The sequence below is a fragment of the Cicer arietinum genome, chromosome 7 (genome assembly GCF_000331145.2).
Source record: "Cicer arietinum cultivar CDC Frontier isolate Library 1 chromosome 7, Cicar.CDCFrontier_v2.0, whole genome shotgun sequence".
NCBI classification, from domain to species: domain Eukaryota; kingdom Viridiplantae; phylum Streptophyta; class Magnoliopsida; order Fabales; family Fabaceae; genus Cicer; species Cicer arietinum.
Window position 1 is genome coordinate 7,294,334 of NC_021166.2, and position 12,408 is coordinate 7,306,741.

General features: G+C 28.8%; 2 protein-coding genes across 2 annotated transcripts in view; one reads left to right on the forward strand and one right to left on the reverse strand.

Annotated features, from left to right (window-relative positions):
- Positions 1-3,501, reverse strand: part of LOC101505823 (DNA mismatch repair protein MSH2) — a 10,467-nt gene extending 6,966 nt beyond the window's left edge. Inside the window, exons 1-4 of the mRNA XM_004508516.4 lie at positions 3,325-3,501; positions 3,166-3,215; positions 2,477-2,509; positions 476-1,549 (exon numbers count right to left, since the gene is read on the reverse strand). Coding sequence (XP_004508573.1) covers positions 476-1,549; positions 2,477-2,509; positions 3,166-3,215; positions 3,325-3,376 — 1,209 coding nt within the window. The 5' untranslated portion in view covers positions 3,377-3,501. The remainder of the gene's footprint in view (positions 1-475; positions 1,550-2,476; positions 2,510-3,165; positions 3,216-3,324) is intronic.
- A 7,363-nt stretch (positions 3,502-10,864) lies between these two features.
- LOC101506134 (uncharacterized) lies at positions 10,865-12,408 on the forward strand. Its single transcript, XM_004508517.4, has 2 exons — positions 10,865-12,014; positions 12,108-12,408. Exons 1-2 carry the CDS (start codon positions 11,037-11,039, stop codon positions 12,171-12,173), a joined length of 1,044 nt encoding a protein of 347 aa, XP_004508574.1. The 5' UTR covers positions 10,865-11,036; the 3' UTR covers positions 12,174-12,408.

Genomic DNA, 12,408 nt, shown 5'->3' on the forward strand with positions numbered 1-12,408 from the left:
GGGGACAATATTACATATTTCAAAAGCTGGATCAGAAAACAAATACAAATACAAATACAATGTAATACAGTCATTGAAAACGTAAATTCTACATTTTCTATAAGCTCCTATACATATAAAATCAGGAAAAGAAGGGCTGAGGGACCTTTCATGACATTTTTGCTGAAATATTCCAAAAAGAGGTGAAGAATATGTCTGAAACTGAGTCACGATAACAATAAATATAGAGAAAAGGAAAATAACCAAAAACCAAATGTCTAGAATGATTCTTTATCCCAATATATCATTTCTAAGTCAATACAAAAAAGCTATTAATTACAAAATCTGCACACCCAAAAAAGGGTTTCAGAACACTATTACAGATTTCACAGCTGGATCACAAAGCAAGTACAAATACAATGTAAAACAGTTACAGCAAAGGTAAAATTCTACATTTTCTATTAAAACCTAACAGTAAATATAGTTGAAACTCTACCTGATAAAGTTTGACAACATGTTGCAGACCAGCTCTTCGCTTCTGAAGATTGTGCACCAAACGCTCAATGTCTGATATTCTTTTTAGATGCTGCCTCAGATCTTGGCGAAGCACAGTGTCCTCTACAAATGCCTGTACTACATCCAACCTGGAGTTAATTTCTTCTACATCTAATAATGGCTGTTTTAGCCACATGTGCAATAACCGCTTTCCCATTCCAGCTGTACAGGTCCTATTCATGAGACCAAACAAACTGAAGTTTTTGTTTGCATCAGTTTTGCTTTCCATGACATTAAGTGCCCTCATGGCTGCAGAATCCAACCTCATGTAACTGTCAAGATTGTACCTACGCAGACTATAATTTTCATAATTGCTTTCGTCTGCCAGTAACTCTGCATAAGATAGCAGTGCCCCCAGAGCACCGGGTGCAAATTCAAATCCAGACACTAAATCTTGAACTGCTTCAATAGAACCTTTGACAAGCCTGCCAAGATCTTGTACCAGATCTCTAGTCTTAAACTCAGATTTCTTTCTCTCAGTTAGCATCACACCACATTTAGTCAACACGTCACACAACATTCTATATTCAATAGATTTTGCACGCTCAATAGGCACAAGGCATTCTTTGCAACCAAGAGCAACCAATGCTGACTCCACATTTGTGAAATGACTGTCATCAAGGAATTCAGCCATCCCAAGTAGTCTCTTAGTTAGATCAAGAAATCCTAATCCAATGGTGCACCCATTTTCACAGAAGTTAAGTGACAGGGCAACAACAACTGGAGAATCTTGCATTTCACTGTTAGCAAATAAAACATCTTCAAAATTGCCGATGTTACCAGGTGTACCACTTTTGACCAATCTCCAGTTAGAGCCGCTGCCCTCATAGACCTCAAGTGTATGGTCTGTTCTCTCTAAAAGTAGATCACGGGCAATTGTTTCAAACATGTTCCTACTGACACTTACACTGGAAAGAGCATTTGATCCACTACCCAACTGTCTCAAAGCAGTAGTAGTGTGATAGTAGGTTTTGGCAATGAATGTTGCATTCTCACCATGGGCAGTATAGTAATCCTGAATAATTGAAAAAGGGATATTTAATCCAATGATAACCATCATAGTGCATAAAATGGATAAGGGTGTATGAAGATAAAGAATCCATTGACACAGTATTTAGAAAAATATACTCAATAAAAGCTATAAAATTTTTGGAAACTCTTCAATGAAAAGTAGCAACAACAAAACTACTATAAACCAGAAATAGTAGCTTTTTTAGAAGTAGTACTTTCAGGGTTACAATATCAGGTGTATAGTTAAACTATGAGAAATTAATTAAATAATGTATTGTTTCATTATGGCATGTATTACACTGTAATTAACCCAATTAGAAGAGCATTATTTGAAACACCTAAGTACTGGTCTGCTGGGAGGACAGGTCCAACAAAAGAGGCAGAGGAAGGCCCAGCTAAGAAGAAAGAGAGAAGGGTCTAGTGTGCAGGTTATAATCAGTTGAGAGGCGAGTACTGATATCAGTCAAAAGGCAGTCAGACAAGATATTTTCAATAGGAAAGGGGCTGGATGGTGAGGGTGTGTCTTGTACTTTGCAAGGGGGTTCTTTTTATGAAGTGCTTATTCACTTTGTCTTTCTAAATTTTAGCAATAACACAGATTCTCTTTCTCTCTTTGTCCTCTGTTTTTACTTTCTGTTATCTCACAAACTACTGGGATCCTAACATAGTCCTGCCCAAGTTACTTTGGGATTACAAACTTGGAAAACCTGTTGATTAAGATTGCTCAGATGAAAGAAAGTCTCTTTATATACATTTATACTTCTTCAAAAAATCCATAGAGGAAAAATAAGTGAAGATGAAAAGATTATGAGATTTCAGATATCAAAAACAACCCCCCAAAATGCGCTACATGGAAAGTGCGCTACTTTTCATTTACTGAATGAAGTTATTAGAAAAACTTTAAAAATGTGAATAACAGTAACGAACTTACCCGACGATCAAAAAACCTAATGGCCCTCGGGTCCTGTAACACAAACATGTGAATAAAAATAATAAATGGAAAATGAACAAATAGAGCCAATACACATTGTATAACAAATCCACTAAACTAATTAAGTGAAAAATATAAAATAGATTGTGTGTTTTACCACATGGCATTTGCCTTTAGGCAATAAGGAGGGATGAAAAAAACAATTAAACAACAATGCTTCAATATTACATGCAAAACAATAAGTGTTGGAACTTGGAAGAATTGACACTGCCATAAAATCTCATATACTTACAATACATAACATAGCTTAAGGGGAAAATAATCATTTTCATGGATGAAAACAAATATTAACTAATTATCATGTATGTAGTCACTACATGCCAACATTAAGGAAATTCAAACAAGGAAAAAAAGAGCATTTTTAGAGCATATTTGGACATATTGATGAAAGGAGCACTAATATTAGTGATCGCAAACACTTCAATGGAATTATAAAAAGAGTAATTAACATTAGGGTAATGTGAACTTGTATGAGCATACAGGTGTTTATGAAATTAATATTCATAGTTTTAGCAACAAAAAGAGAAAATAAGGATACTCATAAAATGCTAATAACACCTCCCTCCCAACAGAGTCATACCGAACTCCGAGAGAAATGATGAAAATAGACGAGAAAGGAAAACACTTACATCCGATAGGGTTTTGAAAAATGACAGAAACCCTTGTGCTTGCTTAGAGTCTAGCAACATTTAAAAAAATCAAAATAAAATCCATTAGCAAACCTGAATCAATCACCAAAAACAAAGAAAGAGAACAAAACAATGCAATACAGATTGATAGTGCGATACCTAATTTGAGCTCGGGGAGTTTATGATTGAGGGCGTCGAAGTTTTCATCCATTGGAGCTAGTATTAAATTAGGGTTCCACAAGAAAAACAGGGAAGAAGGTTTCTATGAGTATAGTTGGGGAAATGAAAGGAGAGTGTCTTTGTTTTGGTGGCGGGAAATGTTCGCGGGCTTTTTTTGCTCAGGCCCACGGAGTAACTCAGATTAAATAAATAAAACACTCTGATTCAGGGAAAGAAATGGCAAAACAAAAACAAACATAATAGTTATGTTTCTATTTTTTTGACTGGAAAGTATAATGTTCAATATTATTTGTACATTGAATGTTGTAATTTTAATACAGAAATTTTTATTTATTCATTTTATTTATTTTTATTATTCATTTATTTTTTAACAATATTGCTACATTCATCTCTATAGAAGATTATGTTGACTAAACCATGAGAAGTATAAGAGATTTGATTATAGTAATAAAATTGTTAGTTATTTGAATAATTTTACTATTTTTTATTTTAGGCTGAGTTTAGTTGGAACTAGATAGAGAGAGGAGAAAATATTTTAATGATATCTGTTTGGTTTAAACTTTAGGAGGAGAAAGAGTCAAAATATCTCCTCATTATGTTTTCCCTTAATTTTTCAATACTTGGAAGAGAATAATTCAATATAACTAAAAGTTTATTTTTCTCTTAAATTAAATATAAATTAAATATAAATATAAAATTATTAAAATTTCTCTTATCCTCTTATTTCTTTTGAATCAAACACATCTTATTTTCTTTCTCTTTCATTTCTTCGATCAAACACTATTAAAATAAATAAATAATAATTTTTTAATTTAATATTTATTACCTAACATAAAACAAATATAACATAAAAAAAATAGATAAAATTAAATTAAAAATTAATACAGTTGAAAAAATTAAAATTAATCTTATAAAAAATCTCAAGAGTGTTATTGAATATTTACCATATATGCATGGTTGAGTCAGTACTATGTATTTTCAATATATTCTATATATATAATTTTTCATTATTATATATACTAGTTATAATTTATTGCAAAATTGTAGAACAAAAATATTGTTCACTAATCAATTATTTAAAAGATTATCAAAATCATTTTCCTTCTTCATATATAAAAACAAGCATATTTAAATAAGTTCTAAATGAATTAGTTAAAATAAATAAATTTACAGTTACCATTATGTAATTTTCAACCTAAAATATGATCACTAATTCTAAATAACCTATGCAAACACATGAATATTAAACTAACTTACTATAAAACGACATTTTTTTATAGATAAATATAAGTAAATTTATAATTATATTAGTTTATCAAATTTTAACATGAGCGTCATTCTTAAAAGTCATTTGATATTTATTTAACTCTGGAAGGTTCTAACTTGGGACATTGTTGTTAGATATTAATGAATTGATCGAACTCTAGGCAGCAGGTATGTTTCTTTTCATACATATATAATGGACAACAATTGTTGCTTTTCTGTCAAAAGCTATAACTCAATAATAAACACAACATCACGCAAAAAATCAAAAATAAGAATCAAACAATATATTCTTCCTTGGTATCTTGTAGGCATGACAATAGGGTCGAGTTCGTAGACGTGATAACGGAGTGGGACGGGACGGGGCCGAATTTTATCTCTGTATCTAATTAATTGGAAAAAACTCGTACACACTCATATTTCATAGCGGATGTGAAATTTAGACTCCATAGTCGTCTGCAACGGAGTTTAGATTTATCTGTCTACACCCACATCTATTTATATATATAAAATTATAAATTATATTTATTATAATTAATATAATAAAATAATTTTTATTAATTAAACAATAAAAAATATTTCCTATAAAATTAAGATTATAAATTTAAATATTTAAAATAATATTAAATATATTCAATATGTATATACATATAAAATTTAAAAATTATAATAATATCAGTTGTTGAACAGATTCAAGTACATAATGGATATTACTATAGATTTTTTCCACTCAAATGAAACGGATTTAGGTGAATATGAATGTTATATTGCAATCCATAGCATGTTGCTATTTTATTCATAGAACATAAACTAACCTTGTAAAGTTCTTATGATCGCGATAAATAAAAAAGGCAACATAATATTCTAACAATAAAAATTCCACGTATATTTTACTTGTTTGTAAAATATATAATATAATTTAATTTAAATATACTATTAATCAATCATAATCTAATTAATTATAATTGTTAAATTATTAATAATATTTAATTTTATATTATTATATATTAATATTATAATTTTTTTTAAACTGTTGGGGCTATGAAAATTAAATTCATATAATATATATAACTTAATACAATACAATGCCTAATGACAAGCGATGTCCTTTCCTTTGGCCCACACACGCATATGCCTGGTTGGAACTCGTCAGCTTCAGATATTTTCAACACGAGAAGAACATTCATTGTGGCCTTAAAAGTTAATTAGCACAATTTTTTTACCTACATTAGTGGAAAGTGGAAACTTTACTTTTTTAAAGGTTAACCAGCATCTCCGTTTAGTATACACAAAGTTAGACATACTTTGTATTTTTGGAAGATGAACACATATTAGTAAAATACTATTTATATCTATACATCAATATCAAGGTTAATATTGTATATATTAGGGTACCCTGTATATAATGATAAAGTACTATATGTAAAAAATAATTTAGTATCAATTAATAAGACAACTAAAAATGAAAAAATCAGCAAAATTTTAATTTCAACCACTGTTATAAAAGAAAAATCAAGAATCAAAATAAAAAATGAAAAAACAATAGCGATGTATATTTTCAAAAAGAAAAACAGAAGTATATATTCACGGTTTTGAATCTTCTCACTTAAAGAGAGTGAGAGAGTGATGAAGAAAAAATAAATTAAATGGTTTGATTAAATTAAGTAAAAAAAACATTGTTGTATAAATTTCTTCTTTTAAGCTTAAGTAAAAAAGAGTACAAGAATCACCTTTACCACTTAATTGCAAAAGAGAGGCTAATTACCAACAAGAAAACAAATTTGGATCCCCTATTTCACTTTTTCTCCATTGGTCTATGATTTATTCGTCTCTCTTAATCTCATTTTCTTTCATGCTTAATTTTTTATTTTTTTTAACGAAGAGAGTACAATTTGAAGAAAAAAGAGAGTGAAGGAGTACTGAAAATTAAGGATATGATCTAAATCCTAAGAAAATACATACATTATAATTGGTTGGTTTAAGGACCACCCCTATTGGTGGAAATTAGATTTTCTAACATTTTGGTGGAAATTAACTAATGCACCGTTCACAATAAAGTAAGTTTTCACCCTAGAGCTAAAAACCACTCTAATTGATCCTTAACTAGTTCAATCATAAAAAAAAATATATACATAATTAAAATATAGTTCTAAAATAGAGGTGAATTTTGAAATATGTATGTAGAATGGACCACCTATCGACAATAGAATTTGGCCTACATAATGAATTGAATATGGTGTCATAGTTATCTTCTGGTTGAAAGCAACCGAAGAAGAAGGCTTATAGAAATATGTTGTAATATATATAAATGTATATGTGTGGTCCTTAAATTATATGACAGTGGCGATTGAGACGGCTATACTGGTAAGCTATTGAAAGAAAAGAAGTAATTGAGTTGGAGATATAAGTGGAGGACGGCATGCATAAATGGAAAGACAGTGAGACAGAGAAAGGTGTCAAATTTAAAACACCAATTTTTTGTTACTGTACTACGTACTACTACACTATAGCTATAGACTGCTTTCAAGTGTGCTTGTGGACTATTACCATTTTCGAATTAAGTTGATGAAATTATCATCCTCTCTTTTTTATTTCAATTGGTCACTAGGCCTTCAAACCTGTCATATATAGATGCCACTCGCAAGTACAACCACACAACTATGTCTCATTCATTCATTCAGCTAACTTCTACATTATACACAATTTTATTTTTACAATTTTATTATTAATACATAATATAAAACTATCTTAATTGTATATATATAAAAATATCTTAATTGAAGAGAGGTATGTAGTTTATAAATTAAAATTTTAAAATATTATAATAATATATGTGAGTTTTTTTATAATAATAATTTGATTGTAGAAAAAAAAGAGCATGCCTAGCTATAAATATGAAAGAAGGAGATAAGTACGCATGGAAGAGGGAACCAATGAACTACTACAACATTCTCAACTCAAATAGATGACTATGATGGATACATTACATAGATATCTACTACAGCACTAAGAAAGAAAGAAAGAAAGAAAGAGAGTGAGTGAGTGAGTGATGGATGGTGCATCTCTTTTTGGTGACAGTGACATTCTGAGCAACCCCAGTCAAAGGGAGCATATTGGCTATTAGCTACCAATATTGCATATGCATACTGCTTGGATACAAATAATTGTACTCTCTATTCTCTCCACCACTTATATCTACTTTTAGGGTTACAAAACACACTCACTCACACACGTGGGAGGTCCAAATATCATATATTGATAATTTCTAAACTTTACACACTTAAATGTTGAGTTTGGAAATCATTAAAAACATATTAAGAAGGAAATCATGTATTTGATCTCTTTTACCAACATTTCTCCCTATAATAAACTAATATTTAATATTTATTTATAAAAAAATATGAATGAAGTAGATATATTTTATTAAAAAAATTAAGATTTAATTTAATCCTTAAAAAAATAAAAGTTTTTTTAATTTTTTTTAAAAATAACTCGGAACAGTTTAGTCTCTATGTGAACTACTATCAGAAAATTGAACTTAAAAAGAACAATAAATTCCCTAACAATATAAAAAATTAAATAATTTATTCTACAATAGTTTCCGTCAACTAATGCAATTTTAATTCAGTTTATCTTATTTGATTTACTCACATACCTCATTTTATTTTATTCACTTGGTTCTTTTAAAATAATTTTTTGGTTCATACATTAGTTTATATGGAGATTACGTTTTATGAATGCATTAGCACCCAATGACAGTTTCTTTCAAGTCCAAAAAGTGTGTCATTTACGAGTTTTACAATTGGAGATGATCTATGTGGCAAACAAGTAAATTGAAGCAAAAGTCCTTGATGACTTTTGAGTTTGGATAGTTCAATATTTTAGGATAAAATGTTACTGTCATAAGTGTATAGATTACTTTGAAATTATGCGTCACCACCTTGGAGTCCACTTAAACTATCTATCATGGAGTGCACCATTGTTGATGCCTCTACTTCATTCTTAGATGAGTTACTATAATTGTCAACTTGTATAATGCACGACAATTAAAATTATTGTTTAAAAAATATTTGGCAATTAATTAAAATTAATTAGGATTTTTTGTTGTTGTCAGAACTATATTCTAATTTTGTAATTAATTTTAAAATTTTAATTATTATTAGAAATATAATTGTTTTTATTTCGATTTATTTTTTCTGAGACTAAAAATTAAATTTATTTTTTTCAAAAAGACTAAATTAAATCTCACAATTTTTTCTGAATGTAATTATTAAATCTTCATTCAGAAAACATAAAACAACACTTTTATAACTATTTTGATATTTGTATATTATATCATATAAATAGTTATGAAGATATTGATTTTGCCATGATGAAGAAATGAAACCATTTGCAGACGGTAAAAGGCACAATTAAGAAGTTAGAGAAAAAAATGGCACAATTTGAGTTATGTGAATCTTTCCATAAAAAGTCACAGCATGTGAAGACATTCCACTCTTATTCACCACGCTCTGTGGGAAAAAGTTGAATGCACTCTATGGAGTTTGGACTCAATTTCCCACAAAAAGCATAATTTCAACAAACTATTAGTGATAGATATTTCAATATATATCTCAGAAATTTTAGATGGAATTAATAGTAGAGAAATTTATGTTTAGTATAGAGCATAAAAGATGTGTGGTGTGTAGAGAAGTGAGTGAAGTCTGTCAAACGCGTATATAGGTGTGTCCACCACGTGAAGTGGCACAAACTAACTAACTTTTTCCATCCACTCACTTTCTCTCATTTTTATCTTCTTAAAGAGGTTATATACCTTTTTGCTCAAAAGCTAAACTATGCCCCTTGTCTACATTTATTTTCTTCTGTTTTATTCTCTACACTCTTTTATATTATATATAAATGTCGCACATGATTTTTTATTATGACCTAAATAATATAAAGATTTAATTTATTTTTAGTCTCTTTCAATCACAAAAATAGTTCTTTTATTTTATTTTTCTCTAATTTTGATCATCAAAACAGAATTTTAGTTTAACTAAAATGTCATTTTTTTAAGTCACGTTACACCATTTATGATCATAGATCTCAACTATAATTATTGCACCACGAGATCTTGATATATAGTGTGACTTAATTCAGAATTATTTTATAAAAATTCTATTTGTGAACTAAAATTTAGGAGAAACAAAATAGAGAATTATTTTCGTGATTCAGCTAAAATAAGAAGATAGAAAATACAATTAAACCTAATATAAATAATATTAGATAAATTAGCAAAGTAGGGAAGTAGATGATGTGAATCAACTAATCTTAAATTATGACTGAAATCAATTAATTCATGTAAATGTACAATCATTTTAATGCACACAATACTAGAATACTATGTTGAAAATATCAAATATAAGAAAAATCAAAGGAATACAATTTAATAAAAAAATAATATAAAAATTTTAAAATAGGAGAAAAAATATATCACTGTATGTGAAAATTTGTAATCCACATTCTCAAACACAAATATAAAAATCATCTCACAAAAATATAATAGAAAAAAAGAAGTTAGGTAATACAAACTTAAACACTTCTCAACCGAAATATTTTATATATATAAAAAATAAAGTCCTTATATATAGTTTTGACCAATTTATTCCTTTACAACGATGTGAAACATTTTACTATATAATTGAATTTCAATTACCAAGCCTTCTCTCTTGCCCATTGTTCAACTCTGATGCTGATATATATGAGCTGTCATTCTCATACTGTAAACAGTACTTTGCATTCTTGAACAAATCCAATTGTACAATATATACCATCACTCTCATATATATACATATGTAACAAATAGCAATAATTGTCTTTCTAATCAATTATATGTTTTTCTTTTGTTTTTCCGGGGAACAAGAAATTAACATAAAAATCACTGAAAATGGAATTATTAATATATAGTTTCTCTTAATTATGACTCAATATATATAGAAATTAAGAGATTAATTAAAGAATAAACATATTCACTATTGTAACTATGTGATGCACTAATAATACATAATCAATTGAGATTGTTTTAGTGCATGTGTAATTTGAACCGTCGGATCTCTAATCATTAATTCTAATGTAGAGAGATTTAGATCGATCTAAGGGAACGAATATATTATATATATTATTTTTTTTTAACTCTTTAATTATCAAGAAAATAAAATTTTAATAATATAGAGTTTGATTAAGATGTAAGTATATAAAATCTAAGTAAGAATTATTTGGGTCAAAATTTGAATAAAAAGATAGATGTGATTGTAAAGGTTTGGAAAGTAGTGTCAATAATTAAGCAGCAAAGCAAATAAAATGAAGGTAGCTAGCTAGGGTTATTAAATATATATTTGGTGCAGTGAGTGAGTGTCAATTTCAATATTCTGAAGAATAGTATTCCAGAAATGTATTCATCAAACAGTTCCCTCAATGGAAATAACAATAACCTAACAGGAACATCATTTTGTTCATCTACACCTTTTACTTTTGAAAGCAACTCATCATCATCAACTTCAAAACATCATCAAAACACTTGTTTTCCACCCTCACCTTTCTCTTTCATTCAATTCCCTTATGACACTTTTGAAGACAATAATCAAATCTTCCTCCTCCAAGAACAAGATGATCACATTCAGATGAATGTTAAAAACAAAGAAGAAGAAGAAGATAAAGGAAAAACAGTACTAGTAGTGGTTGATGAGCATAAGAAGAATGTTCAAAGAAAAAGATCCAGCAAGAGAGATCGACACAGTAAGATCAAAACGGCAAAAGGATTAAGAGATCGGAGAATGAGATTGTCTCTTGATGTAGCAAAGAAGTTTTTTGGTCTTCAAGATATGTTAGGATTTGAGAAAGCAAGCAAAACAGTTGAATGGTTACTCAACAAATCAAAACTTGAAATCAAACAGCTTGCAAGAGAAAAGAATCTTCAGAATGATTCTTCATCAACAACTTCAGAATGTGAAGAAGGTGTTTCAAGTTTGGATAATAATGATCATCAACAACAACAAAAAATCATGCTTGTAAAGAGATCATCATCAACAAACAAAGTTTCTAGAAAGAGTGCATTCAATTGTATTGGAAGGGAAAAAGCAAGAGAAAGAGCAAGAGAAAGAACAAGACAAAAGTTGAATGCTAGAATAAGAGATGTTAATATTGTTGATCAATCAAATTCAAAGCAATGTGTTAATAATAATAATAATAATAATAATTGGAACCCTTTTGAAGAATGTGCAGTGAATAATAGTTCCTTTGATGTGAAGATGATTAATCATGAAGCAAAGGAACATTCAGAATTAGAGGATGAAGAAAATTCCTTGTTCATTAATATGACCAAATGGAGTCCAACTTTCATGTTCAATAACTCATCAATCCTACAACAAGTAAGTTTCTAAAATTATTATATATATGAACCATGCATATAAATATATAATAATAATAATAATATTGATGGTGAAATTAATAATTGTTTGCAGCATCATCAATATGCACAATTTCAATGTTTGGAAAAACCTTGGGAGGACTACAACAACACCATCTAATTAATTAACATGTACTTGCACAAACACTCTTCTCTTTATCTTTATCCTTTTCAATTTTTTTTTTTATGTGTCAGGTGCAGAATAAAATGCATTTTGCTCATAGCATATGCTATGTGTATTAATTTCTTTGCTTTCCTTTTGGAATTTTATGTGGTGAGGTATCTTCAATATTAATCATTTCAAAAATATATTTGTGTGTGAAAGTGTCATCTCTATAAAGTTATCTTGTTTGTTT

What these genes read in the sequence shown, in the direction of transcription:
- LOC101506134 (XM_004508517.4), top strand. Translation starts at nt 11,037, where the DNA reads ATGTATTCATCAAACAGTTCCCTCAATGGAAATAACAATAACCTAACA. An exon ending in ACTCATCAATCCTACAACAA is followed by an intron (nt 12,015 to 12,107) that starts GTAAGTTTCTAA and finishes AATTGTTTGCAG; the next exon opens with CATCATCAATATGCACAATT.